The sequence below is a fragment of the Glycine max genome, chromosome 15 (assembly GCF_000004515.6).
Source record: "Glycine max cultivar Williams 82 chromosome 15, Glycine_max_v4.0, whole genome shotgun sequence".
Lineage (NCBI taxonomy): Eukaryota > Viridiplantae > Streptophyta > Magnoliopsida > Fabales > Fabaceae > Glycine > Glycine max.
This window is the reverse complement of record NC_038251.2, coordinates 8644074-8671322: the sequence shown is the minus strand read 5'-3', so window position 1 is coordinate 8671322 and position 27249 is coordinate 8644074. Positions and strand designations below refer to the sequence as shown.

General features: G+C 33.1%; 6 protein-coding genes across 6 annotated transcripts; 2 read left to right on the top strand and 4 right to left on the bottom strand.

Annotated features, from left to right (window-relative positions):
- Positions 1–2010: 2010 nt before the first annotated feature.
- Positions 2011–3734, bottom strand: LOC100801226 (probable F-box protein At4g22030). Its single transcript, XM_003547218.4, has one exon. The coding sequence runs from the start codon at positions 3539–3541 to the stop codon at positions 2258–2260; it is 1284 nt and encodes a 427-aa protein (XP_003547266.2). The 5' UTR covers positions 3542–3734; the 3' UTR covers positions 2011–2257.
- Positions 3735–6025: 2291 nt separating this feature from the next.
- On the top strand, positions 6026–11415 carry LOC100800690 (glycosyltransferase BC10). The gene is made up of 11 exons (XM_041009987.1): positions 6026–6172; positions 6278–6547; positions 6639–6755; positions 7222–7322; positions 7509–7580; positions 7730–7811; positions 8153–8233; positions 8461–8502; positions 9617–9676; positions 9863–10009; positions 10611–11415. Exons 2-11 carry the CDS (start codon positions 6296–6298, stop codon positions 10788–10790), a joined length of 1134 nt encoding a protein of 377 aa, XP_040865921.1. The 5' UTR covers positions 6026–6172; positions 6278–6295; the 3' UTR covers positions 10791–11415.
- A 728-nt stretch (positions 11416–12143) lies between these two features.
- On the bottom strand, positions 12144–14669 carry LOC100800158 (uncharacterized). Its single transcript, XM_003547216.5, has 3 exons — positions 14261–14669; positions 13434–13457; positions 12144–12668 (listed from the first exon to the last, which is right to left on the bottom strand). The coding sequence occupies exons 1-3, from the start codon at positions 14442–14444 to the stop codon at positions 12331–12333; spliced, it is 546 nt and encodes a 181-aa protein (XP_003547264.1). The 5' UTR covers positions 14445–14669; the 3' UTR covers positions 12144–12330.
- Positions 14670–15531: 862 nt separating this feature from the next.
- On the bottom strand, positions 15532–18848 carry LOC100799623 (pentatricopeptide repeat-containing protein At4g04370). The gene has a single exon (XM_003547215.5). It carries the CDS (start codon positions 18138–18140, stop codon positions 15846–15848), a length of 2295 nt encoding a protein of 764 aa, XP_003547263.1. The 5' UTR covers positions 18141–18848; the 3' UTR covers positions 15532–15845.
- Positions 18849–19191: 343 nt separating this feature from the next.
- Positions 19192–21357, bottom strand: LOC100527295 (uncharacterized). Its single transcript, NM_001250781.2, has 7 exons — positions 21141–21357; positions 20986–21052; positions 20728–20774; positions 20140–20227; positions 19608–19738; positions 19402–19500; positions 19192–19296 (listed from the first exon to the last, which is right to left on the bottom strand). Exons 1-7 carry the CDS (start codon positions 21348–21350, stop codon positions 19219–19221), a joined length of 720 nt encoding a protein of 239 aa, NP_001237710.1. The 5' UTR covers positions 21351–21357; the 3' UTR covers positions 19192–19218.
- A 3880-nt stretch (positions 21358–25237) lies between these two features.
- Positions 25238–25882, top strand: LOC100500553 (stigma-specific STIG1-like protein). The gene has a single exon (NM_001249082.2). The coding sequence runs from the start codon at positions 25324–25326 to the stop codon at positions 25717–25719; it is 396 nt and encodes a 131-aa protein (NP_001236011.1). The 5' UTR covers positions 25238–25323; the 3' UTR covers positions 25720–25882.
- The last annotated feature ends 1367 nt before the right edge of the window (positions 25883–27249 follow it).

Below are 27249 nucleotides of genomic sequence, written 5' to 3'. Positions count from 1 at the left end.
TCGAATCAAAACAAAGGCTATATGACTATTACAACCCATTTCATTGATAACAATTGGAATTTGCAAAGTCGGCTTATGAGGTAAATAAGCATTCACTTGAAAGTTTTATGATTTTAATTTTATATAATTGGTAATATGTATAGTTATAGTAACATGTATTCATAGAACTTGGTTTTAAGATGAATAATTATTTTATTTTAGGTTTATTTATGTTCCTGCACCGCATAGTGTTGAAGTTCTTGCAGAGATTATAATTGAACATTTTTTTGAATGGAATCTAGATAGAAAGGTATCTACAATAACTGTTGATAATTGTAGTACTAATGATGCAATGATTCCTAAAATTCTTAGCAAGTTTGGATGTAGTTCATTTATTTTGGAAGGGACTTACTTCCATATGCAGTGTTGTGCCCATATTTTAAACTTGATTGTGAAGGATGGAATGTCAATTATCCATGATTCCATTGAGAAGATTAGGGATAGTGTCAATGCAGAAACAAGCATTAAATAAGTTGAATTTCATCTAGTTCTACAATCCATCCTAAGAGGGAAGAAAAATTTATTGAGGCTTGTGAACAATTGGAAATTCCTTATTCAAAGAAACTTAGGATGGATTGCAGAACTAGATGAAATTCAACTTATTTAATGCTTGTTTCTGCATTGACATATCTTGAAGTTTTCAAGCGTTTGACTCAAGGAGAGCCTCAATATAAGTCATTGCCAAGTGATGATGATTGGAAAATGGCAACTGAAATTTGTGAGAAGTTGGAAATCTTTTATAAAGTTACTGAGTTATCTTCGGGTACACAATATCCAACTTCAAATGTTTATTTTTCAAAAATGTGTGAAATTCGATTGACTTTGAATGAATGGATTTTTTCTTCTAATAGCACCATTCAAGGTATGGCTGACAGTATGATTCCCAAGTTTAAGAAGCATTGGGGCATGATCAATGGGGTGATGACAATAGGGGTTATTTTGGACCCTAGGTTGAAAATGAAGTTGCTAAATTATTTTTTCCCTCTCATGTATGGAAGTGAAAGCAAAAATTAATTGAATAAGGTGACAAAATTATTAGAAGATTTGGTTTCTAAATATCAATCTAGGAAAAAGAGGACTACTTCTATTTTCACTTCATCTTTAATAGTGTCTAGTTTGGATAGTAATGGTGGAAAGGTTGATTGGAGTTCTGACTTTTTAAAATATGTTCAAGAAACTTCTTCTGATGATTGTGTTAAATCTGAATTGGATTTATACTTGAAGGAGCTTGTATTGTTTAATCAATCAAATATTAGTAACTTTAACATGTTGGGATATTGGAAAAATATTGGAGTCAAGTATCTTACTTTGCAAAGGATTGCTAAAGACTTTCTAGCTATTCTTATCTCGACGGTTGCTTCAGAGCCTGCATTTAACCTTGGTGGACAGTTTTTGACTCCACATCGTAGCAAATTAAATGAAGACATTGTTAGGCATTTATGTGCTCTCAAGATTGATTGCATAATGAGATTGAAAGTAATAAATTTAATTTTACTTGTAAATTTTTCTTCTAAGCAATTAATTTATTTTAATGATTGTATAATTGTGTCATTAGGTTCCTTAAAATCAAAGATGGAATTTTGCTCAATAATTGACGATGCAGACACAACAACGCCAACGATATGAAAATTTTATTATATCAATTCATGACTTTTTATATTTTCTAAACACATATTTACATGTTTCATTGTTTAGATTTGATGTTGAAAATGTTTCATTGCATTTGGATGGAAGTATGAAAACTTGATTTAGTATAATGATGTTAATTTATTGTATGAACACTTGTAATGTTGTGCTAGTTTTATTGTGTAATAGTATAACATTAATGTGTACTTAGATATTTTTTGAATGTTTTTATGCTTATGTGATTTTATTACTATTATTATTGATTTATTTTTGTATTTTTAGTCATGTTTTAAACTTAGAATTAAACCTTAAATTTATTATTGTTGAAAAATTAAGATAAAATAAAATAATTGTATTTCTTTAATAATTTTTGACATTTTTTAATGTAAAACTGGGTCTTGCAGAATTGGAACAGGGTAAAAAATAGCTCCATTAAAAAATCAGAGACTCGAAGGAGGGTAAGGTTCGGGACAGGAAGTGGGGGAGTACTCCCCGCCCCCGCCCCGTGAGAATGCCATGTCTAGTTTCTACTTATAAGAAAACTATGAATTCTAAATACCCTTGCTGTTCCCCATTCCAACACGTAATTTGACTAGAAGAGCTTGCTTGCAAATTCATCCATGTCAATGCCTTCCCTACGGCAGGAAGCAGACTTAGAGGCAAGCTTTCTCAGCTGCAAACCACTTCTTCCCAATTGCATTGCCACCTTGTTCTCAAACACCTCTCCATTTTCTCTTTTCTCCACATCCTTCTCTTCGAGTGTTGCCTCAACCGTCTCTTCCAATAGACGCAAGAATCCTCCACAGTATCTATACATTTCAAACACCATACCCACTTGCCCACCATGCTCAAAGGAATTCACCACAGCAGCCAGTGACCCAGCCAAAAGGGTCACCAAATATGCCCATGAGCACGACCTAATATTGTCCACAAACACAGAACCAATTGTTGCAATGCCCATAAGCAAAGATCCTAGAATGGCCAAACTCTTGTTGATCCTCAACACCATGTTTCCTAACCTCTCATAGTCCTCAAAATCTTCTCTTTTTGTCACTTCAACAACCTCCCTCAGTTCCATTTCTAGCTCTTCACTCCATCCATTCACTAACTCTTCTTCGATTTTCTCACTCTTTGGTTTTCCTTCATGGGGTTGTGAAGTCTTATTAGGCCACCAAACAACAGGCTCAAATTTTTCAGGGAATTTCTCAAGCATGGCTCCTCCCAAGAGGGGAAGTGGGTAAGCTCTATCAACAGCCAAAACCTTCTCTATCACATCATTCACATCTTCCTCTGTAGGATTCCGAAGAGCAATGGTAGTTTCTATTTTGGTCTTCAGGCACTTAAACAATCTCGTTGCGTTTCGTTGTTCCTCAGCTAGTTGTGATGGTTGGATCTTGTTCATCACTACTAGTAACCCTGTGGCAGCACAAAACAAGAGCGTGGATGATAGTTTAAGAGCCAACAGTGGTGCACCTGAACCTGGACACGTGGCAGCAAGACCAGACATTGTTGCGGCAGTGAGAGTGATCATGTTGATGGAGTTCAACAGAAGGGTGTTCCAATTGTCACGTTGTTCCCCAACGTTGTGGTGCATTTCGACCCTGTCCGTTACCAACTCTAAAATTGTATAGATTTTTGTCTTGGTGTGGAGAATATTGAGATTATGTATATCTTCATCATGCAATATTTTTGGTGTGACATTCACTTCAAGCGGGTTTGTGTCTATGGAATTGTTGGTTTCATGAAACGAATTTTTGGTTGATATTTTTGGAACTAATAAAGGCATTCGTCTGGATTTTGAGGCATTGATAGGAAAATGTTTTCTCTTTAAGGAAAAAGAAGATAGACATATAGATGAGATTTGTAAGGAGGCCATGGTATTAGACTAACAATGGAATGAAGGTTTTTGGGTTGGATATGAAATTAAGAACTGGGTGGTGGCTTGATTTTTTATACATGTTAAGGTTCTAAACCAAAACTGAAGGCAAGGGAAGGGGTCGTGAAATATCGAGGACTTGGCCATTTTTCTGACCCTTTCCCTGTTTTATAGCTTTCCCACTTCAGTAATCTCTTTCCATTGGTTAGTTCCCTTTGGGGTGTCAAAATACCACACACATTAGTTATTAGTAATGGTTGCTTACTTGGTTACTTGCAAAAACAAACTATATATGCGACGTGATCAACATTAGGAAAGTGGCAATATACCTTCTGTTCTTTACTCATTCTTCTTTTAGTTTCAGTCAGAACGGAAGTGTCAAGTTGGTTTAGATTAGAATATGACTAACTGAAAGTAGTAATTTTAACGAGCAGATCAAAACTCAACAACCTACTACAACGAGTAGAGTGTTACATATACTCTAAAAAACTGGCAACAAGAATAAGAATTTATCAACAATTTTTTATTTTAATTGTTTAGGTACAAATGGGATTTTCTATGCTTTGGGGTCAAGGTTCAAAATGGATTTTATATGTTTGAAAATGTCAATTAACTCAAAGTCTATAATTTTCCACGTTTTTCTTTACCGGCCTATTATTTTCCACGTGTTTATACTTGAAGACTTATCTGCACTAAATTTAATTTAATTATTTAATTTATCTAAATTAAATTTATGTTTAAAAACAGTTTATATAAATGCTCAAGAAATCATTGCTTGGCTTTTAGTTTTTAATTTTCTACTTGAAGCAACATGTTGGTGGGTCTGGTCTGATGTTTGCTGGGCTCATTAGTTGCTGTACTATTATGATCGGTAGAATGTTGAATGGAGCCCATGCTATTTGCACCCATTTCTGTTTTTTCCTTTCACACTCCTATTTTTTAATATCGAAGACATATGTATTTATGGTTTACAACAACTCATACACCATACTTAATCAATTAAATTAGATCTTTTTAGCTTTTTAATATTTTTCAAAATACATCTTCTCTTTCACGTTCACCTTCATGGATCAAAATTAATTTCTATAATATAGTTTTGTTCTATAGTAAATTACACTCATACTTCCCCAATTTTCTTTAAATTTTGTTTGTTACCCCTCATTTTGTACCCTTAAAAAGAAATTGTCCTTATTTAAATGGCGTTAGATAACTGTAACTCTTAAGTGGACTATTCCCTCTAATCATAGTCATTCAGGGGCTTCTTGTGTTAATAGATTGCAAATTATTTTGAATTTTTGTGTTAATTTAACGTTAGTTTGTACTTTGTAGACAAAGGAAAAAAAGAAGGCGGCATTTTTAGAACAAATTTTGATAAAAACTCACACACATCACATGGAGTGTTTCGGTTAAGTATATAGACGACGTTTGGGTCAAATGGGAACATAGTAAAACATGTCTTCTCTTCAAAAAAAGTAAAACATGTCTTAAACAATTATGGAAGTTTTTATAGGTGTGAAAAAAAGGGATATCAGGTGATATTTGAATTAAAAGATTACATTATGAAAAATTTAACGAATAAAAAAAAACTACTTTACAGAAATTAGTTTCCGTAATGTATAAAAAATAAATTCTACAAAACTAGTTTTCATTATGTAAAATCTATGAAAATTAGTTTTCGATGGTCCTTGGTCCATATCTTCTTCTCCTTTCTCCTTCTAGTGTCTGTTTTTCTCCACCATGCACCATCACCACCCACTGGTTTCCTTGTTATCGTTTTTCTCTTTCTCCATGTCCTTCTCAATCTTTCTCCTTGGCATAAAAAATAATTTCAATGCATTAATAATTATAAACAAGGTATAGTTAAAAAAAATTATGAATTTAGTCTTAAATTCATAAAATCAAGAATTTTTTTCACAAAACTAAAATATTAAAACATCTATAGTTTTATAACGGAAGGGGTAATTACAATAAAACCCTTTCAATATACTTTTTCTACTACGGTAATCGTTTTATCAAACATACAAAAACAAGTATTTTTAGAGAAAAAAATTGTCTTAAATTTTAAACAAATTATTACAACAACTTTTATCTCTTAAACAATTCATCTAGGATTCAAATCCTAATTAATTCTTGAAATAAATCGTATTAGGTGAGAAATATTTTACTGCTCTCACTATCTCGATAAAAATTAATCACGATGAAACTTCTTCTTACCAATATCATAATTAAAAAAATATTAAACTTTTTGTAACATGTCATGAATAATTTTGTAACCGATTTAAAAAAATATCATATGTGCATATGATTGGTATAAAAAATCATTATAACATTTTTATATTTAGGAGAGGAAGAAAAATGTATTTTAACTTTTTTTTTCTTTGGCGAAATTGGAAATACAGCACGGTTTACTTACAGTGCTTGCAGAAGAAGAAAAAATGATTTTCTTATTGTGAAGAAAAAGAAAACGGCGTTGAGTATTCGTTAGGTAATGTTTACACAAAAAGAAGGCCGGCGGGGCGGTGGCGCGTTCACGTGCTGACGTGCAAAATATTGATTCGGGGTGGTGCGGTGGGACCCAGAATGACGAGGCTAGTCTCCGTGAAAATGGAGAGAGGCAAATTAATTATTCAAGTGAGTTACTACTTGTCTGCAGCTGCATGTGCACACTCTTCTGTTTCAAGCTCAAGCTCTTCTTAAACGTCTTATGCATAATAACAATTTCTACTACCACAACAGTTAGCTTAGGAGGGAGCAATGGCTTCTATGGCGAGAGGCGCCAAGAGACGCCACGCTGTAATAAGTAAAAAAATGCTCATCCTCTTCTCCGCTTCCCTCTCATGCGTCGTCGTTTTGGTTATTTTTTCTCTCTTCAGATTCCACTCTCCCAAACCCCCAATTTCAATTTCAATTTCTCGCGTCGTCTTCGATGGCCCTCCCAAGATCGCTTTCTTGTTCCTCGTTCGCCGCAACCTCCCTCTCGATTTCCTCTGGGACGCTTTCTTCCAGGTTTCGCATCCTCCTTCTCTGATATCCTGCTAATCGGAAGTTTTGGGAATAATAATGAATATCTAAGCTCAAAGGTTTCTATTTTTGGCAGAACGGTGACGTTTCGAGATTCTCTATTTACGTTCATTCGGCGCCGGGGTTTGTGTTGGATGAGTCAACCACCAGGTCACAACTCTTCTACGGTCGACAAATCAGTAACAGCATTCAGGTGAGATTTTGTTGTTGAGAAAACGATGCCAACTTGTTCATCAACTTACTTTCCTTTTTCAAATTGTTGAAAAGAGTAAAAATGTTACTTCTATAATAAGGTTTTGCTTCGTGTCCCGTCAAGATAGGTGAAAGGGGATGTGCTTTTATATCGTCTTCTCCATCAAGGGCGAATTTTTTTGGTGCTGAAATTGACACCATGAACCTTTATATATATATAGGCCAAATCGCCCAAAACGTAACTTGTAATAATAAATGCCATTGGGGTGATGGTATTATTCTGTAATAATCTGGTAATTTTATTTTTAGATACTTTCTTTTTTGGCTAGGATTTAAGCCTTTAGCATGATATGTGCATGCAAATGTGGTTGAGCATAAAATTGTAATACTGTTATGCTTTGCAGTTTGTTCTGTATTTGAACATGTTTTATTTCTTGCTTATATGAATTCAGTGTTGCATTTTTCAGGTTTTATGGGGAGAATCAAGTATGATTCAGGCTGAAAGATTGTTACTAGCAGCAGCTTTAGAGGACCATGCAAATCAAAGATTTGTTCTTCTCTCGGATAGGTTGGTGTTTTCAAGTCTTGTTGTATTAGCTCAAGTTTCTGTTAGGAGTTGTTCTTTCTCTGTTTCTGTTCCATTGTTGTCTTTTGTCATTCCTTTTTTAAGAAAGGGAGGGGTGGGGCTTGGTATTTGCTTGTGCAAAATTACTTGCCGATGGCAAGAATCTGAGTTTCTGTTTTCCATGTGCAGCTGTGTTCCTCTGTACAACTTTTCCTACGTGTACAATTATCTCATGGTTTCTCCAAGGAGTTTCGTGGACAGGTAGAAGAAGGCTTTGGTTCTTGAGGTGCTTAGCACTAATTCTTTGTTGAATGTTCAATTGTAATCAGTTTAGACTTGCATTGTCTTTTTCAGTTTTGTGAAAAGGATATGCTTTAAAGGTGGAATAAACTAGTTTGCTTATATTGCAGTTTTCTTGATGCAAAGGAGGGCCGCTACAACCCAAAAATGTCAACTAAAATACCAAGGGAAAAATGGCGTAAAGGGTCACAGGTCATTTTTCTTTTTTTTTTGCCATACCTCAATATTGTTCTTTCCAATCATACATTGATTTTAATCTGTTGATCAAATGGTGCTTAATAGAATGTTTTCTTATGCAATCTCTTAGAACCTACTGGTTAGATGTAGCCTTTTTCTTGTAAACACATAATTTTAGCTTGAAGGAGAAGCATCAATTTGGCTAGCCACACTGTAAAAGCTAGATAACTAGATACAGTGGAACCATTTTTGAATTGTTAATTGTTAGAAAGTACCAGAAACTTACCAGTTCTTAAAAATTTTAACATTTGTTTCTAGAAATTATGTCTTAATTTGAATTTATTTTGAATTCCCAGTGGATCACTGTTGTTCGTAAGCATGCAGAAGTGATTGTAGATGATGATGTTATCTTTTCTGTCTTTAAGAAATATTGTAAGGTATGTAATCGATCACAAGTTAGTTTAGCTACAATTTCAGATTCTGATACTCCTGTATTGATTTGATTTACTAAAGTTGGTTGGTATTTATATGAAAGTAGTCATAGAATTCAAAATTGAATGCTTTAGCATACAATACTATACAAGACTGTGCTAAATACTAACTGTAAGTCTGTAATGTGTTAATAATTAATAAAAACATGTCTAATATTCTTCTCACTTGACAGAGACGTCCACCAATTGATACAAGCAAGGGAAAGCTGAATCTGGTAAGTCTTCTAATTTTAGTTTTCTATTTTTATGTTGTTACTGATGTTATCCTAATCTGTTATACATAATAGTGGTGCACGTTCTTTGCTTTTGAGTGGAAAATTTTAATTCAAGGCAGGCTAGGTAGTTTAAGTTATGTTGATTGTGTTTATAGTTCCAAATAATTGTAACTGTCTAATGGAATCTTGGTAATCATGGTCAAGCAATAATGGGTTTAATACTGATGTAACATTAGAAAAAGGCTTTGAATTGAGAACTCAAAATCATATATATTTGGGAAAACAGCGTTCTTGGGGCATGTGTTCTGACTGAGTAATGCATAATAAACATTTAGTCCAAGCTTTGTCAATTTTCTATCTCAATCATTAGTTGCTGTGTATAGCCGTGTAGAGTATGTCTTATACTAGTAGCATAGTTCTGATTCTGAAAACTGGACAAGTTGGTCTGAAGGGTTGAACCAGAAAAGTGGATCACTGGCAGTCAGGTCATGCTTCCAGATTAACTAAGAACCACAATACTGAAAACTGGCTTTGAAAGTAGTAAACTGGGGAGACTTCCCTTTATTGGTTCAATGACTGGTATGGTCTTCAAAACCTTGGTATGGAGTGAGGACGTGTCTGTAATTTACTAGTTAGTGAAATTCTTCTGAAAAAATATATTTCAAAACACATTGGGAAATTTGATTATTAGTACTAGGAGTTCGTAGGTTCCCGTTTACTCTTTTTCTAATAGCAACTGATTTTTTTAAGTAATAGTTGTTAAAGATCTAGATGTGAGATTCGAAATTTGACGAGTGATTATTTAAGCATTATCGGAAATTGCTATTTAAATTATCCCTGTTTGCTCCCCTCTATTATTTTTCCTTTTATTTACATCTGATTTGCAAAGTATGTTCTGGTGGTTACTCTTCAATCCCATCGAACAACTGTTGAATGTGTCTTTTTTCTTATCTTCAACAATATAATTTATGAAGTATGATGAGAACCTAATGTTGTTTACAGTGATAACTGATAATATTGTGATGCTACTCAGTACTCATTTTATAATATAGCTTTCTTTTCTTTTCTTTTTCAATACTGATAATTTCTTGCTATGGTTTTGGTGCAAGTGCAGAAACTTCAGAAGCAGCACAATTGTATTCCAGATGAACACTATGTGCAGACATTGCTTGCAGTAAGATACTGAGACATTTATTCCATCATTAATCTATGTTTTTTGGGGGGATTCTTCAATCCTATTTATTCGTGCTTTTGCTTTATTGACAATAAAATGTTGTCATTGATGAGCAGTAACTTTTTAAGGGTTAATTTGCATGGATATTGTTTGTAATCTTAATATGCATTTCTCTTCTCTTTATAGATGCATGACCTTGAAGGTGAACTTGAACGTAGAACACTGACCTATACCCTATGGAACCAGTCTACAACAAAAATGGAGAATAAAGGCTGGCATCCTATTACTTTCGGCTATTCAAATGCTAGCCCTCAAAGGATAAAGGAAATAAAGGTTTTCTTCTGATGCCTCATACTTGACTTGAGCATAGATTTAACCATTTGTGGGTTGGATAAATGAGAAGGGTCAAGATTTTTTCCCCCTTTTGGAGAGGGGGGAAGACAAAAAGGAGGATTCAGTTAATGAAATCCTAACGTCTTTCATTGTTCTGCCACAAACTGTGGATTGGAATTGGGATGGTTGAAAACTGTTATTGAAGTAAATAGAACTTTCTTGAAATTAGTCTTGGAAATGCTTGCTTTGGATGGCATGGTTGATCCTATATCATGGTACAATTTATATTGTAATCAAACTCTCACCTTTCATGACAAGATTGAAGTGCCCTGATTTCTGGGTTGAAAACCTATAATGGTTTTGTTTAAAGACTTGAATAATGGCTCATAAATGAAAATAATGAAAAATGATTGCTCTCTATTTTACTGCTTTTTGGGAAATAATTCCCGAGTCCTCTTTTATCTTTTGTGGTTGAAGGTAGATTTTGTCGCTTATATTTTTGCTAGTGATTTTTTTTTTGTGAAGTTTTGTTGAAGTGATTATTACATGCTTTAATGCAACTAGTTCTGTCTCATTACTTTTTTTTTTTCTTTTTAAACAGGGCATCAACCATGTTTATTATGAGACTGAGTACCGGATAGAATGGTGTCATACCAATTCCACATCCGTTCCGTGCTTTTTGTTTGCTAGGAAATTCTCTCAGGGAGCTGCTATGCGCTTGCTGAGCCAGGAAGTTGTTAACCACTTTGAAGTTTCTGCACTGTTAGCCACTCCCACATGACTTTGAAGCTCCTCTCTTTAGCCTATACTGATTACTCACTAACCTACGTAGACATATACTTCAGACGTCAAATGGGATTACTACAAAGCTTCGATCGGCATACTCCACACAAAGATTTTGATGGGATTACTATACAGCATACTCCACACAAACAGATTTTCAAGACAAAAATTGGGCAAGTAGCTGCCGATTGGATGTTATGAGCTGATAGGACCATTTTATCTGGCTTAGTGAGAGGGCTTATACAGTATACCACAATTTTAAAACAATAATCACACGAAATAGCAACTTATAATATAGAAAGAGGGGAAATCTGGAAATTTTATTTTGGATAGTTGGAATTCTCATGGCAGATTGAAAATAAGGCTCTCTTCCTTCCCTCTCCTTGGCCATCAATGTCCAAGAGGGGAAGGTCTTGCTAGGGACATGCTTGCCAAACCATGACACTGGGGTCGTGTGGTGTCTTCTGAACCCTCATCCCTAATGTTAGGGCCATGGAATTCACCCTATGTGCCATGTCACGTTAGTATGGGTATTTTTTTCTTCCGAACTGTTCAGGGTAGGGGCCGTTCGGATTGACTCAAATGTGATACTCAAATCACATCAATTAAATTGGTTTCATGCATATTTGTTTGCGCTTTTTCTGCATCTTTTAGAGGATCTAACGTGAAAAAAGTATTAAAAGTATAAAAACTAATGATCTGAATCAAATAAATTCAATTTTGTTAAGTTGGCTGAATAAGATATATCAGTGTAAATCTTCTAACATTGTCCTCTTCTCATGAATAAAAATAAATAAATTTAATTTTAAATTGAATTAGTTTGGTTTGAATTTGTTTTTTCTAAACAAAAATAACTTGATTAAATTAAATATGATGAATTTGAATCATAATTCATTAACGCCCTTCCAGAAATGGAGATTTATTTACTGACTAAAGTAATCCACTTTCTTTCCGCATAAATCTTTAATTAATCACTCTTCCTTTCTCTTTTATCATTTTTTTTTCCAAAAACACTGCTGAAGAATCTTATGATATCAAGTCTCAATCGTCCTGCATCCAACTAAAAATGCATTTTAAGCATAAATAGGGGAATCATGTGCAGTGCCTAGTCACTCTGGATAAAAATATTCCTTTCTTAACACTAAAATGTTTACGAGCCCAATTTAAAATGAGCAACATTTCATAAGCCTTGATGGCTTGTCTTTAAAGAGGAATATGACTTTTTCAAGCTGCTTTGTCTTTATAGAGGAATTGTGAGTAAGCATGCATACAAAACGCGTAACGGAACACACATGCCGGGCAACTTTCTTCAAACACAAGACAACAAGCAAATTGTTTGTTATATTATATATTGTCAAGTGTTAACCACTGCTAATCAATGTCTGTGAGTGCTAACTTAAGAATTAGATGGCTTAATTGTCTAACGTAAAACCAAAAGTAATCTTGTGTATTTATTTTTCAATAAACAATATATCAAGTAAACACAATAATAAATAATAAAAAAATAGAAGAATGAAGGAACTACTACTGGGGCTCTTCTATCCTACTGAAAAACGTGCTCGAGCTTTCTTTGAAGCATCTTTGTTCCATCCTCTTTGGCGAGCCCTAAGCTCCCACAAAGCAGTTTCTTTCATCTGATTTTCAAGTGCTGCCTCAGCTCTTTCCCTGGCCTGCTCACATGTCTCCATCCCTGAATTGCACTTGTCAGCCTCCTTTTGATACTGTGATGCTAATTTCTTAGCCTCTAAAAGTTTTGTGTCCACACTTCTTTGTTTTTCCTCAGCTTCAGCTTCCTTTTGCTTTACTTCTTCGGCTAAAAGATCTGTAAAACTCTTCCCCACCTCTTCACTCACCTCTGGGTCCTGTCTCATGCAATCTACAACATACAAATGCTAAATAAAATCTCAAATTGTCCAGGATCAAGGGTACCATAATTTGGATTCATTAATTCCTCCAAAAAATGTATAAGTTCCCCCTATGTCAGACTAATATGTAAACATTAGGCTCTTAGTTGGTATTTGTGTTTTGAACTATTGTTTGCCCTTTTGCCATTAAACAAGTGTTTTGATTTGGTATGACAAATGTGTGGATTTATATCTTGGGTTCAAATCATTTTAGAGAAATGCTAGCACACTCTCTCAACATTCTTTAACACTTTGTACGATTGATTAAAATTTATTAGAAATCATCAAAAGAGTTTCATTTTTCATTTAATGATTCTCTCTGTTGGTTTAGAAGTAAAATTCATTGAAATTAGTGATCTCTAATAAATTTCAACTGATGACAAAAAGAGTATAAGAAAGAGAGCACTGGAGAAAGAGTGACTAATATTTCTCATCATTTTATCTAAAACTAGATCTAAACTAGCTATTAAGTCTTGGGTGTGAGGAACCAATATCTTGTTCTCCTTTTTTCCCCCTAGTTATTAAAAAACAACATCAGCAAAAATAACTGACAGGTAAGAAAGAAAGTGTTATTTTTTCACTTCTACTTCCTCCAATGTGTTATTTTCCCTTTTAATGTTAAAAACTATCATTCAAAAAGTGGGAGAGGATTAGATATATGCATACTTAAACCAAAGAGTATATATAATCATGAACTTGTACATTTCTCTAGTGTACTAAAGGGGAGAAGAACTAACCTATAATGGAATTGTTGGTCAATCCTGCATAAACAAGCAGACCACGTTAGCAATCAGAAATCGATGTCAGAGCACAAGAAACAACATCTACAAAGACCTTGTCAACTGTCCTTTTTTTCCATTGCATGACCACAGATTCTGTTTTAATAAAGTTCAATAATTCATCACACTATTTGATTGGCCAATCTATTAATCAAACTACTAGGCCTTGCAAGTAATGTTTATCGGAATATACAGTAAATAACCCATCTACCAGACTCAGAATGCATTTAAATGATGAAGGAAACAACACTTGCATAACAATTTGATCACATGGTGTTTCAATTTTCACATTGTAAAGGTAACCAAAAAAGAATCTTCCTAGATGAAATTTACAAGAGTGTAATAACACATGGTTAGACGTCTGTTCGGTTTTTCTTTAATATTAATGTTAAATTGAGGAGTGCTAGCAACATATTTATTACTATTTGTTAAAATTTATGGAAAACTAAAAAATCATAAATGAGACCATAAAAAAGTGAGACTCACAAAATTTTGTTATGTTCAATAAGTTTTAATCAATAAAAAAAGTGTGTTTAAAAGACTATCTCAAATTTCTTCTCTTTTTTTCCTTCACATTGATCGTCTCTAATGGGTAATCAAACACATCTTATGTTTTCTAAAAACACAACATGGCCAACAGTTGTTGGAGGAAATTTTGTGTATATATAATTCTGAATCAGACATCATCACTTTTAATTCTCTATATGTCAATTCTTAAACACAAACTGATTAAAAAGAATAAGGCAATTTAATGGTAAAAAAGTGAATTAGAAAGAGATAGATACCTTCGGGGAGAGTAAGAAGGGGTTGAAGAGAGCAATCACAGTGACAAGGAGGACAAGGATAAGAGGTGGCATTGAGGGTCTCATTGAGATGCCAATACAAGGGTCGTCCTGCAATGTAAGCGACAATAAAGACTCCCACAATCCATATGAGCAATTTGAACACCTTTTGCTGCCTCCTATTCATTGTTTTCTGGATGCGGAACAGGATCTTGCAATGAGAATAACAACAATTAATTAATTGGTTAAGGTTTTGCTTCAAGATTCGCTTATCTGTCTCACTCTAGCCTAGGGGAAGAACTGCACCCTCATTTTGTTAATTTACGTGTGTTCTCTTACGTCCCATATTATAGTACATACTTCCATATATACCCTCTTCCCTTATTTTCAGTCATTTTATTGTTAATTAATCAATGAAAAAACAGGTGATGCACAGTCACAAATATCATCGGTGAATTTTACAATAATTATCTTAAAAGCTATAATAATACTAATTTCTTATTTACTGATACCATGAAGATTGAAGAGCGTGTGAGCTCATGGCAGTTCTGTTTCATAGCAAGCTTTATATATATATACGACTAACTTTTTTGCAGTTTAATTTGAACGTGATATTTGAAACTATATATAATTCTTTTTATTTCTTATTTTTAATTTTTATATACATATATCTCGAAAATATATTTTTAAAATTAAAGTAGATGGCAAAAGTTCGTCTACTTTAGTTGTAAAAAAAAAGATTTTCCAACTTATTTGACACAATCATACACTTTATTAATCTTGTTTCATTTTTTGTTTTAATAATTAAAATAATATGGGTAGAAGAGGTGAACTATTTGGAGATTTTGAATAAAAGAATTTTTATTTTTTTTCATGTACTACTTGAAAAATAAAATGCATAACCAGATTTTATAACAAAGTCATTTAATTAAAGGGTGGTTATTTCACTTATGATCACAAAAAAAAATATCACTTTCATATTAAATACAATTTATAAGGTCGCTTTTCGCTACTTTTAATTTTTTATTATTGAACAATACATTTTAAATAAAAGTTACTATAGTTATGTATTTAAAAAAAGTTGAATAAACCCGTTTCAATACTTTTTCGAAAGTTAAAAACACTTTAAAATAAATATCAATATAATAATATTATCTAATGATTCATTGAAAAGAATAATTTGTAAAGAATTAATCCATACTAAAGTGAACCTTGATACAACAATAAGGTTATTGGTTTGGAATTTGGAGGCTATAGGTTCAATAACAATAAAATAAAAAATAAAAAAACTGCCTCTTTCTGAGGTGTAAGGCTGCATATATTTATCGTCGCCTATTTCAACCACTATTCCATGTTAAAAATGTCACTAAAACCCCCCTTGCATGCTTGTATGAATGTATTTCTTTATGTCAAGTCATCTGCCCAATGTATATAAGACTTGAATAAAATCTGATCCCATGTCAAGCAAAAGAAAATAAAGTGATGGGTCAAAATCTCTGGCGGAAATCCAAACCATTGCGACAACTCAGGACACTTCATGAGGGCCAGCCATGCTTGGAAACACTCCTATTTAGCATGTCAGCATATTTTATTGTGATATGATGTGGCTGTTTTCAAGGTTAATGTCTAATTCCTCCATTTTGATCATTTCCTTTCTCAAAAATTTTAGTGTACAAACTATTTCTTGAAACTGGGGGTGTGAGTTATGATCTGTGAAAAATGTAGTGATGGTCCCATGTATGTCAATAAAGCTCCAGCCAGGAATTTTTTTCAAACCAAGAGATCTCATATGGGTCCATGCCTCCCCCACTTCTTCCCACTTGTTTATTGAAGCATAGCAGTGTGCTAGTTGTACAAAATTTCCAGCATCCATAGGCTTCAGCATGAGGATATCATTGGCAATTGTATCACCAAGTTCATTGTTACCATTTGCTCGACAAGCATCAAGGATTATGCCTAAAACATCAAGTACAGGATCTGAGAACTTTTTCTTGTACAAGTTATATGCCTCCTCTACCCTCCCAGCACGACTGAGGAGATCCACTACACAAGCATGGTGTTCAAGATTTGGTGCAATCCCAAAATCTCTGGTCATTGATTCGTATATGTTCAAGCCCTGCTCTACAAGTCCATTATGACTACAAGAAGATAGAACTGAGAGGAAAATCACATGGTTCGGTTTCATCCCACTTTCCAGGAACTTTGAATAAAACCTCAATGCAGTCTCCCCTTTGCCATGATAACCATATCCCACAATTATGGCACTCCATGAGACCAAATCATGACTTGGCATCTGGTTGAAACACCTTTGGGCAATATCCAAATCACCACATTTGCAGTACATGTCTACCAAAGAAGTGTCAACCAAGATGCAAGGTCTAAGGCCATTTCTTATCACAAAGCTGTGGATCCATTTTCCCAAGTGTAGTTGTCCAGTAGATGCACACCCTTGGAGGAGGGAGACAATGGTTATTGAATCAGGTGTTTGATGATCAGACCTCATTTCATTAAAAAGGAACAAGGCCTTACAAACATAACCATTTTGAGCATATCCAGTAATCATAGCATTCCATGAAACCAAATTCCTTTTGTTCATCTTATCAAATACAATGGAACTCTGATCCAAGTGACCACACTTTGCATGCATGGTAACAAGAGAGTTCTGAGTAGCAATATCCATAGGTAATTCATGCCTAAACATATAACCATGAACCGAAGTCCCCAAATTATAAGACCCAAGTTGTGCACAAGCTGTGATCACACTGGCCATGGTAGCAGTAGATGACTTCACTCCAAATTTTAACATCTGACGGAAAACAGCTAGTGCTTTGTCTGCAGAACCATTCTGCACAAGCCCTGAGATCATTGCTGTCCACAAAACGACATCCTTGTCTAAACTCCTTTCAAACATTCTAAATGCAATGTCAATGTTCCCACCTTTTAAGTACATCACGATCAATGATGTTTCAACATGTGCATCCAAGTCAAAACATGTTCTTAAAATCTGCCCATGCAAGCACCTTCCCAATTTCAACTCACCCCTTGATGCAGCCACTGACAAGACAGACCCAAAAGTCTGTGGGTCAGGCTCAAAACCTTGTATCCTCATTGTCTTGAGAAGCAACAAAACTTCACATATATACCCAATCTGGGCATAGGCTGAAACCAACGAATTCCATGAAACCAGATCCCTTTGATCCATGTAATCAAACAATTTCCTAGAATACTCAATGTTCCGACACTTCCCATACATACTCAGCATGGAATTTGACAAGTTTATGTCAGACATAAAACCATACAAAATTGCACTACCATGCAAACACTGCACGTGAGCAAGCTCAGAAACTCCAAACAGCAAACTCAACATGGTAACGCTACTGGGTTGAATTCCCTGCCGACGCATTTCATCAAACAAAGAAAAGGCTTCGGGAACACGACCAGTCCGCGAGTAGCACCCAATAATGGAAGTCCAAGGTACAACATTCCTCTCAGGCATAAAGTCAAACACTTTGCGAGCAACATCGGCGAACCCAAATTTGGCATAGAAATTGATCAAAGAAGAGGCAATGTAGGCATCAAGGGACAACCCACTAACGAGGATGCGTTGATGGAGGGAAAGACCGAGGGAAAAGAGGTTGAGAGAAGAGCACGCTTTGAGAAGACTGGGGAAAGTGTAGGCGTCAGAAGGGACATGGGTTTTGAGCATGGAGGCATAGGTGGCAAGAACTTGACGGTGGGCACCTTGTGATGAATGGTGGTTGATAATGGCATTGAATGAATTGATGGTTGCTGAAGCTGAAGATGGGTGTGGTAGTGAGACCACGTAACGTTTTAGGCCACTTCGACTCAGCAGCAAATTCGGCTTTGGTTTGTATGAAAACATGATCCATTCCTTATGCTGCTAAGTGCTAAGCTCACCTAAGATTCACTTGAGTACTTTACAGATGTATTTACAAATTATCTATCAATAATATTTTTACATCGACAGTGAAAATTAAATATATTTCTGTAAATTATGAATTTATACCTTATCAATTGGAAAAAAACCTTTTGTGTAGATAACTAAAAAGGGTTTATACTTTATACACTCTACTCATTCCCATTGCTCTAACCCCTAATAGTGCTGCTGCTTGGGAAAGTTATTATTTCAAAATTAAATCAATTCTGATCTTATAACTCTTGTAAAATGAAACTATTAAAATTTGTGATTTCTGTAGCCCCAAAAGATTGTGAATCCAAGCCCAAAGGACTCTAATGCTTTTCTTTACACTGTAAGAGTTAGATTGAAAATAACTTATTTCCCTGAGACAATGTACATACGACACCATGTGTGCAACATAAAATGACGACAATGATTATTGTTTTAGAACGAAAGTGATAAATAAGCACATCCTATGTGAAACATAAAATGATAAGAGTGTTAAGAATATACTTTCCTACACATTATTTCCTAACTACAAAATCAAGAGAAAAGTTTGTTAAGACGTGTGACCAACCATATTTTGCAATTTTTAATAAATTTTAACCTAAAACATATTCAAAAGAGTGGTTAGAAAATATTTTCTTAACATTTCTCAAATCCTACGAAAATACCCACAGCGATATTAGTACAAACGTGATGAGCACGAATTCAAATTCAACAATAGAAAACATGTGAGTCAGATTCATTATCTTTCATAGAATTTTTTGTTTTTTGTGCTGTATATCACTCTTTCAAAATATCTTGGTTCAGCTTCAGTAAAATAGGTTGGTTTTTATGTTTGACAGAAAATGTCTACAACACTGAGTCTCAGATTATTCCAAATACACAGCTTTCCCAGAGCTTATTGACTACTGCCATCATTCATGCTCATGAATATACTTATTTCCAGCTTAAATAATTTGATCGTGCTGCTCTGACTTTGATATGTGAATCCAAGCACCAATATACCGACGCAAACAAGACTGCAAAATGAGGATAGCTACTCTTCTTTCGGTGGATATTCTCTGGCTCCAAATATGGCAGTTCCAATCCTAACATTTGTACTTCCCATCTCAATCTGCAAAATAAGAGTTAGCTGGTTAAAAAATATTATGACAAATCACAATACTTATCCCTTCATTGTAAGCCATGTATTTTCCAAGGGGGAAAAATGATTCCTTACAGCTTGTTCAAAGTCTCCAGTCATGCCCATGGACAGCTCACACTGCGTTTCTGATATTCCAAGAGCTTTACAAACTTCACTTCTGCAATTGGATAGTGTCTGGAGAGTACAAAAGAATGTTTAGTTTGGAGAATTATCTAGAAGACTAAATGGTAAGTCCTGAAAAGATCAATAAATCATGTCTAAAATGTTTAGTCCATATATACCTCAAAATTTTCTGGGGTGGATGAATAATCAAGCATGCCAATTGTCATTAGGCCAGAGAACTCAAGGTTTGGGCAGTTTGTAATATGTTTTACAAGATCCACACACAGAGCTGGTTCAACACCAAATTTGGCTGCAAGAAAATAGCAGTCAAATGCCACTCTTGAGATTGATAATAAACTGAAAACATTAACAACAACTGTGTTTTATAATGGAACAGAAACAAAAGGCAATGATCTAAGGATCAGATTGTAAACCAGAAGTCAAGCAATCATTCTAATATATATAGGTTACATATTTAGGTATAAATCTAAGATGTTGTAAGACTTGTAATCAATGATTTTCTATTTGCAATAAAAGAATTGGGAACTATATTTTCTTGTGATTTTGAAGCTATTTTCACATTAATCTATTATATAGAACCCTAGTTTAAAAAATTGGATTGATAATCAAACACAACCGAGTCAACTTTATTAAAAGATACTGCAGATAGTGATTAGTGCTTGGTTGGCAAATCAGTCAAGTGCAACTTACATGTTTCTCCGCTTGTATTCACTTGAACAAAAACCTTTAACGGTTTCCTGCCAACATTTGCTACAGCACGATCAAGAAAATTCGCTATCTGCCAGCCAAAAACAGAAAAAAAGTAAAAAAACATCAAATTTTACTTCATAGAACAGAATTTTACAGAAATTGATATCAAACATGAAATGCTGATGTGAAAAAAATTGAACTTAAGGGTTAAGAATACATGTAATATAATTTTTACTTGCACAAACCCAAAAAACTCATTGACCAAATGGCAGCGCCTGAAATTACTTCTAGAATGTAAGTCTCATTTGCAAAGTTACCATTTAGAGCATCCTATTCTAAAGACTGCTTTCAACATCACACACGTTAAACAATTTACCTTGCAAGTGAAATCCGAAAATCTTGTCTGAACTGAAACTCATCATCATATTACAACTATTTCGAAGTTCTATGATTTTCCATTCCCTCTCCCCTCATAAAAGATTTAAAACTTACGTATAGTTTACATCCTTATATGTACTCATACACATGAAAAATATATATACCTTCTCAATCAAAACAAATTACGAAGAAACAAAAAAATAAAATTACCTTCTTATCATCCACAGTTTCCACACAAGCAAGGTTGGGCACAGCAGCTGTGAATCATCAAACAAAACGTATAAGAATTCTCACCTCGCCTGAACAGTGAACCCAAATTAATAATGTTGTAAATAAGAACACATCTTCACAAAACAAAATTCTCAAAAATCACCAATTAGAAAAAGTGTGCTCGTGTTTCTAAATGAAAGAAGTATTTTTAAACTCTTTAATTGAACGAAATTGAGAGAATAAGTAAACAATAGATACCGATAAGAGGCTTGACTTTGTTGCTCTGCAAATTTCCGATGAGATGCCACTGGATATCGTCGGGAAGCTGCAATTGGGAAAGGAAATGTAAGCATTGATGAATGGATCCAAAAAGCAAGAGATGAATAACGAGTTTGAAGTTTGAACTAACTAACCTGTGGTGCCTTTTGAAGGAGTTCTTGAACGTAGTTCTCGCCGAAGCATCTAAGGCCGGCGTCGTATACCTCACGGAGAGCAGAAACTGACTTCGTCTTGCTCGCAGCCACTACACGAATCTCTTGCACATTACGGCCAGAGCGTTCGGCGGCTGCTTGGACGCGGTCCTGCACCGCCTTCAGCGGCGGCGATGGTGACGATGCTGCCATTTGCCTCACTCACCACCGATCTTCCGCGTATATTAACCATATTGGGAATCGTTGCCATGGGCCCCAATACTCGCTTCTGACTCTTAGAAGCAGGGACGATGTAGGTTAGAGAGTAGAAACTATGGGCCAATTGGCCCACCATATTTTTTCGGATAAAAAAAAATAATGATACATAAATATTTTTTATTTTAAACATCTTATTAATATATTTTATTATTTTTTCACATCACATCATAAAATTTATTAAATTTATATTTTTTTTCTCTTTTTCTTTTTTCTCCCCAGGTGTATCATAGCACAATGTGTGTTTACTAAACATTTTCCTAAAAAAATAGATGTTATCCTTATTCCTATAGAAAAAAATTTAAATGAATGTAGAAAGTTATAACTAAAAGATAAAAGAAATAATGAATTGATGTTAATTTTAGTGTTTTATGTTTTTAATTTTTAATGTTTTGCTCCTATAATACTAAACAAGTACATAAAGTTGGTGAAAAATACACATCTTGACTTGATTATAATTTGTAAAAGCTTATCTAAGTAATTTGGATTTTTATCATAAAATTATATATTTTGTAAGAATATATAATATTTTTCTTCTATAAAAATATAATATATTTATTTTATTGCCTTTGATTAAAAAAAATATTATTTTCTTGTCTTCACTAAACAAATTCTTTGAATTCGTCCATGCTCAAAAGAGAAATAATTTAAAAGGAGAGAAATAGAGTATAATTAAAATAATATGTTGTGTTGTTTGGTTTAACAAAAATAGGTAGGAAACTTTTTTGTGTGTCAAAGAAAATTGATTTTTTGTCTAAAAATTATTTTTATGCCTAAAAACCAAAGAAAATGGATTTGTTGGTCTTAGTGCAACGGGAAAGATGAAAATTTTAAGCTAGGGATCCACAACATGTAACTTTATTCTCCTCAATATCATCCTAATCAGATCACCTACTATGCTTTTGTTTGTTGTACCTTATTTCCATAGGTATAACCATACAGAGTCTAATACACAATTATTAAACTTTAGACTAACATGGAAATATAAGATCCCAAATTTAATTCATCTTATTAACAAAAACTAACAAATATTTATTGATAAAAAAAAAACTTTAGACTAACACTAACGGTCTTAAAATAAAAGTATTACAGACTCGAAAAAACAAAATTTCTTTTTTCTTACAATTTTTAAGTTAATTATTATTAAATTTAATAAATTTATTGTAACATTTATGATTAAATAATAGTTTATAAAATTTACTCTATTAATATATAGTATTTATTTGTAATTAAAATATACTTATAATAAATTAAATCAATCTAGTCTAATTATATAATAAATTAGACTCGAACTTAAAATCACTTACTAAATTCAAAAAATCTCATTAATTATCAACACAAATATTCTTTAATATATTGTATACATAATGGGATATAATACATGCATGATCCCTCACATTGGGATATTAATGCATGATACCTAGTATAATACGTTAATTGGGAAGTATATTATAATCCTTGGGTGATATCTATGATATATAATATATGAATGATCCCTCACATTGACATTTATTATTCAATGTAGATGATAAATTGCATCAGAGATGGGATTTGTAGCCTAAGGCATGTTATTAGTAGCTGCCAGACATGTGATCACATTTAAGCTGAGTGAGACAAAACAAACCTCTGCTTTCCCCTGTTTCTGTTCTTTTAAACCAAGAGGTGCATCTCAACATTGTTGGATAGTGGTCATCACATCATCCAAGTTATGTCACAACAGCTTTACCATTTTGGGATGGGATTGGGGTTTTCACACTTTCAAAATAGCATATTGTCACAGTTGTGCTATGGTGTTTCGGCTTTCGCGGCAATTTCATATAGTTAGCCTGTTAGGCAACTTGGGCTATGGGATTGGCTTTTGTACTTTTGTGATCATAACAACCTTGTGTTAGAAAATAAAATAAAAATGAAATAAAATAAATAAGAAGATGATGATTTTAATTGACACCACATAAATTAATAATGTACTATATCATACAATAAGAATAAGAATAAGGAAAAAATAAATTAGGAGAAGAAAGATATAGCTTGGGTTGAAGCGCGTAGACGCTATCTTTAGAGAGAAAACGCCCCACTGCACTTATAGAAAAATTTGATTGCGCTTCTCTTCCAAGATACGACAACATGTTGATTCCGATCGTGTGCAGCGAAAGAATCCCCGAACCTTCTAAACATCAATGTTCTTGCTCTCACAACAATAAGTTTTTTATAAGAAAAGAAGGAGACAATTTTATGGGAGAAAGAAACGAGACATTGTTCTGATCTTTTTTTTAAAAAGAGAAAAGAGATATATATAGACATAGACCCTTATGCAACAACAAAATATAACCGTTGAAAATATAACCGTTGAAAATCAACCCACAGTTGACTCATTAAAACAGAATCTTAAAAAAATATAAAATAAATATTTTACTTTATAAAATAGAATTAATATAATTAATATATATTTATAAATTTTAAATTAAAACACAAATATTTACCAACACGTTGTTATCTGAAGTGGGTTGGGATTCGGTCTCTATCTCTTAGCATTGGTTAGATTCACATTGTATTGTTATTTATGTCAGCATTTCCTGTGCTATTACTTAGTTTTAAATAAAAAAAAATTTGGCTTATTTAAAAAAAAAATCTCGAACTTTTATATATAGGAGCTACGAGGTGTCAGAATGAAAAACTTCTAATCTTAGAAAACTTCAGAGAAACATAAGTTTTGAAATATAGGCAATAGAGAAATGTTTTAAGGTAATGTATTTTACATTTATGAGAGCCATATTCTACCCGTGTCAGAGTAAAAGCCTAAATTTTGATCGCAGTATCAGAACCTTATTCTTTAATTGTATCAGAGCCTCATGTAAAGAAAAAAGTCTATAAGAGCCATATTCAACACGTGTGAGATACATGTAAGATACGTTACCTTAAAACATTTTTAAGAGTGTAAGTAGACACACATAAACATGATTACAAGTGGTAATAATTTAAAGAATATCCTTTAAGAATTCCATAATTACTATGAGAACTTTTTATCTTTCAGACCCTACCTAGCAACAAAAATAAAAAAGAACATCATCAATTTTCACAGCGCCTTCCAATTTCCAACATTTATTTTGGAAAGTATAACAATATGGAAAAGTAAACAACGATAGCAAACTTGGCTTTCCTCGGGAAACAGAAGAAAAAATTAACTGATAAACAACATGTTAAGTGGAATCATTAAATATTAGTTGCACGTGACGTGCTATACCCTTTCTGAACAAGTGAACGTTATATTATACAAACGCTACCAGCCTCCCTTGAAAATAACGTGAGCTATGCACTATAAAAAAAGTTCAAATGTAGTATGTAAACTAATTAACTTCTTAAATTTGTATAAATAAGAATACTATGTTATCCAAATTAATTTTTTACTTACGTGGCTTGAATAAATATGAAGTAAAATCCTATCCATGGACTTATACATATGTAAAACAAAGGTCAAACTAGGCGATTGAAATGTCTGCACAGCTATAGTGGTTCTGTAACGGTTTTCTGGTTTGCATAGACTGCATTTTCTTAAGACTTTACATACGACCTGGCTTCAGTAGACCATCAACTTAATACAACTAAACTAGTTTTAGCTATCGTTTAATTAGCACAATTGTTCTTTGACACTTCCTCCATTTTCAACTGAAGAAATTCTTGACAAGTTTAATCCGGCCGTTGATTTAGACCACTCCACTAATTAAAACTAACAAAAAAACACCTACGTTATTAGCTCATGCACGTAATCTATATCATGAACCTCCTCCTCTTCTATAAATACTTGGAGCATTCTTCTGAATCAAAACATCCACACCCCTTTAATTAATTACTTCCTTCAACTTCTTCTATCTCCTGCTATAACAGAGATTCAAAAACACAAAATTAAAATATAATGAAGTCCTTGAAGACCCTCTTCCTTGTGGCCTTGTTAATTATGGCTTTGGCCATTACTCTGTCAGCAACATCTTCCCAAACTGAAGAACCAAAGTCTCTAAGAGGAACAAGCCGGTTCCTTTCCCAGAAAAGGGTAGCGTTGACATGTGACAAAAACCCAAAAATTTGCCTTGTTAAAGGCAGCGCAGGCCCTAATTGCTGCAGCAACAAATGTGTAAACTTTTCCACAGACAGACTTAACTGTGGGAGGTGTGGAAAGAAATGCAGCTTCGGAAAGATATGTTGCGAAGGCAAGTGCGTGAACCCTAAGACCAACGAGAAGCATTGCGGCAAATGTGGCAACAAGTGCAACGCCAAAGGTTCTTGTGTTTTTGGGATGTGCAGCTATGCATAGAATTTGCAAACGGTCGAGCATTATTCTATGGATCAATTTATTTCAGGGCTGGAGTAGCAGCCATTGACACTTGATGGTACTATATTTATTCTTTGCATTGATTGATGACTTGGTTTGTAGTTTGTAGTTCTGTACTATATTTCCTTTGCTACCGGATTGTTATTTAAGAACAGCTTGTAATTGGTTGTTTGTATGAAATAAATAATAATGTTTCCTTTATATATAGGCGATTAAGTTTCTTCTTAGCATCAAGCTAGGAGAAATCTGATTAATATATGAATGTTAAGTGGAGTGAAATGAAATCAAAATGAATTGAAATAAAAGTTTTGAATTAAAATAGAGTCAAGAAAAAAATAATTATTTTTATACTAATTAATAAAATTAGTTAAAATCATCTAATTTTAATAATTTTAAGTAAAAAATAAAATTATTTCTAAAATATCTTTCATTAGAACTTGATATCATATATAAAATAAAATTCTTAAAAATAAAATTATAATTAAATAAAAGATGTTTTAAGAATAAGAATGAAATTAGTTAAATTTACTTTAAGATACAAACAACTTTTTTACTTTATATGTGAGTAGAAAGAAAACAATTTGTAATTGAATGACTAGAGCTACGGCTGCTACTCGGGGTTTTGCCCCCCTAACTTTTTTAATTAAGTTTTTTTATATATGTTAATTAATCTTAAAAAAAATATTAGATAACTATTTTACTTTTGGGAATTTAAGTATGTAAATAATATTATTTAAGCATTACCTATCATTTTTATTTTTAAAAAATATTCTATTATTTGTGTAATATTTATTATAGAAATAATTGTAATTTTTTATGAATAAAATATTTGAATATTATTTATTTTTCTTTCAAATAGGTTTTCTTTTATAATATTTTATTATTACAATTATTTTAAAATTTATAGATAATTGTAGTTTGTAATCAAAAATATTTTATTAACCTCAGACAATGAGTCAAACTTTACAACACCATATATAAGATTGACCGTTTAAATTTTGAAACACATCCATAAACATTCTCTCTTTTTATCATTATTTTCCTATAATTTTTAGTTTATTTTATTTTTCTTGTCTCATCATTGTTCTTAATTCGTACTATTATGAAGTTCCACTGTATTTTCGATCTTAGTGCACAGATCCAGAGTCATGTGTTGTGTAAATCTTAAGAAAATAAATTAGATATATATATCAAGTAGCACTAAAGGTTTATCATAATTAGCTTTCCAAATTAAAGTTGTAGCCTTTGTAACAACAAATATATTTTTCTTCTTCAATGTTCCAACTTTTTAAAAATCAAAAATATAATTTAGTGACTAACATAATTTATTGAAATTTAGTGTATTTTTTAAATATGTTTGATAACAATTTTCGTAAGAAAGATATAGTTAACATAAATACCAATATTTATTATAAATTTATTAAAGTTATCGGTTACATATGAAATTGATTTTATTAATTTGTAATTTAAGATCCTTAAAAAAAATATGTTTAATATCTTCTATGTAAATGT

Excerpts from the sequence above, each read along its gene's own strand:
- LOC100500553 (NM_001249082.2), top strand. The coding sequence starts at position 25,324 with ATGAAGTCCTTGAAGACCCTCTTCCTTGTGGCCTTGTTAATTATGGCT.
- LOC100801226 (XM_003547218.4), bottom strand. The coding sequence starts at position 3,541 with ATGGCCTCCTTACAAATCTCATCTATATGTCTATCTTCTTTTTCCTTA.
- LOC100527295 (NM_001250781.2), bottom strand. The coding sequence starts at position 21,350 with ATGGCAGCATCGTCACCATCGCCGCCGCTGAAGGCGGTGCAGGACCGC. Across the intron at positions 20,228-20,727 it reads AAACTGTGGATGATAAGAAG|ATAGCGAATTTTCTTGATCG; the intron begins GTAATTTTATTT and ends TTTGGCTGGCAG. Across the intron at positions 19,739-20,139 it reads GAATACAAGCGGAGAAACAT|CCAAATTTGGTGTTGAACCA; the intron begins GTAAGTTGCACT and ends ATTTTCTTGCAG.
- LOC100799623 (XM_003547215.5), bottom strand. The coding sequence starts at position 18,140 with ATGTTTTCATACAAACCAAAGCCGAATTTGCTGCTGAGTCGAAGTGGC.
- LOC100800158 (XM_003547216.5), bottom strand. The coding sequence starts at position 14,444 with ATGAATAGGAGGCAGCAAAAGGTGTTCAAATTGCTCATATGGATTGTG. Across the intron at positions 13,458-14,260 it reads CCTTCTTACTCTCCCCGAAG|GATTGACCAACAATTCCATT; the intron begins GTATCTATCTCT and ends TTGTTTATGCAG. Across the intron at positions 12,669-13,433 it reads GACCAACAATTCCATTATAG|ATTGCATGAGACAGGACCCA; the intron begins GTTAGTTCTTCT and ends TGTATGTTGTAG.
- LOC100800690 (XM_041009987.1), top strand. The coding sequence starts at position 6,296 with ATGGCTTCTATGGCGAGAGGCGCCAAGAGACGCCACGCTGTAATAAGT. Across the intron at positions 6,548-6,638 it reads TCTGGGACGCTTTCTTCCAG|AACGGTGACGTTTCGAGATT; the intron begins GTTTCGCATCCT and ends TATTTTTGGCAG. Across the intron at positions 7,323-7,508 it reads TTTGTTCTTCTCTCGGATAG|CTGTGTTCCTCTGTACAACT; the intron begins GTTGGTGTTTTC and ends TTCCATGTGCAG.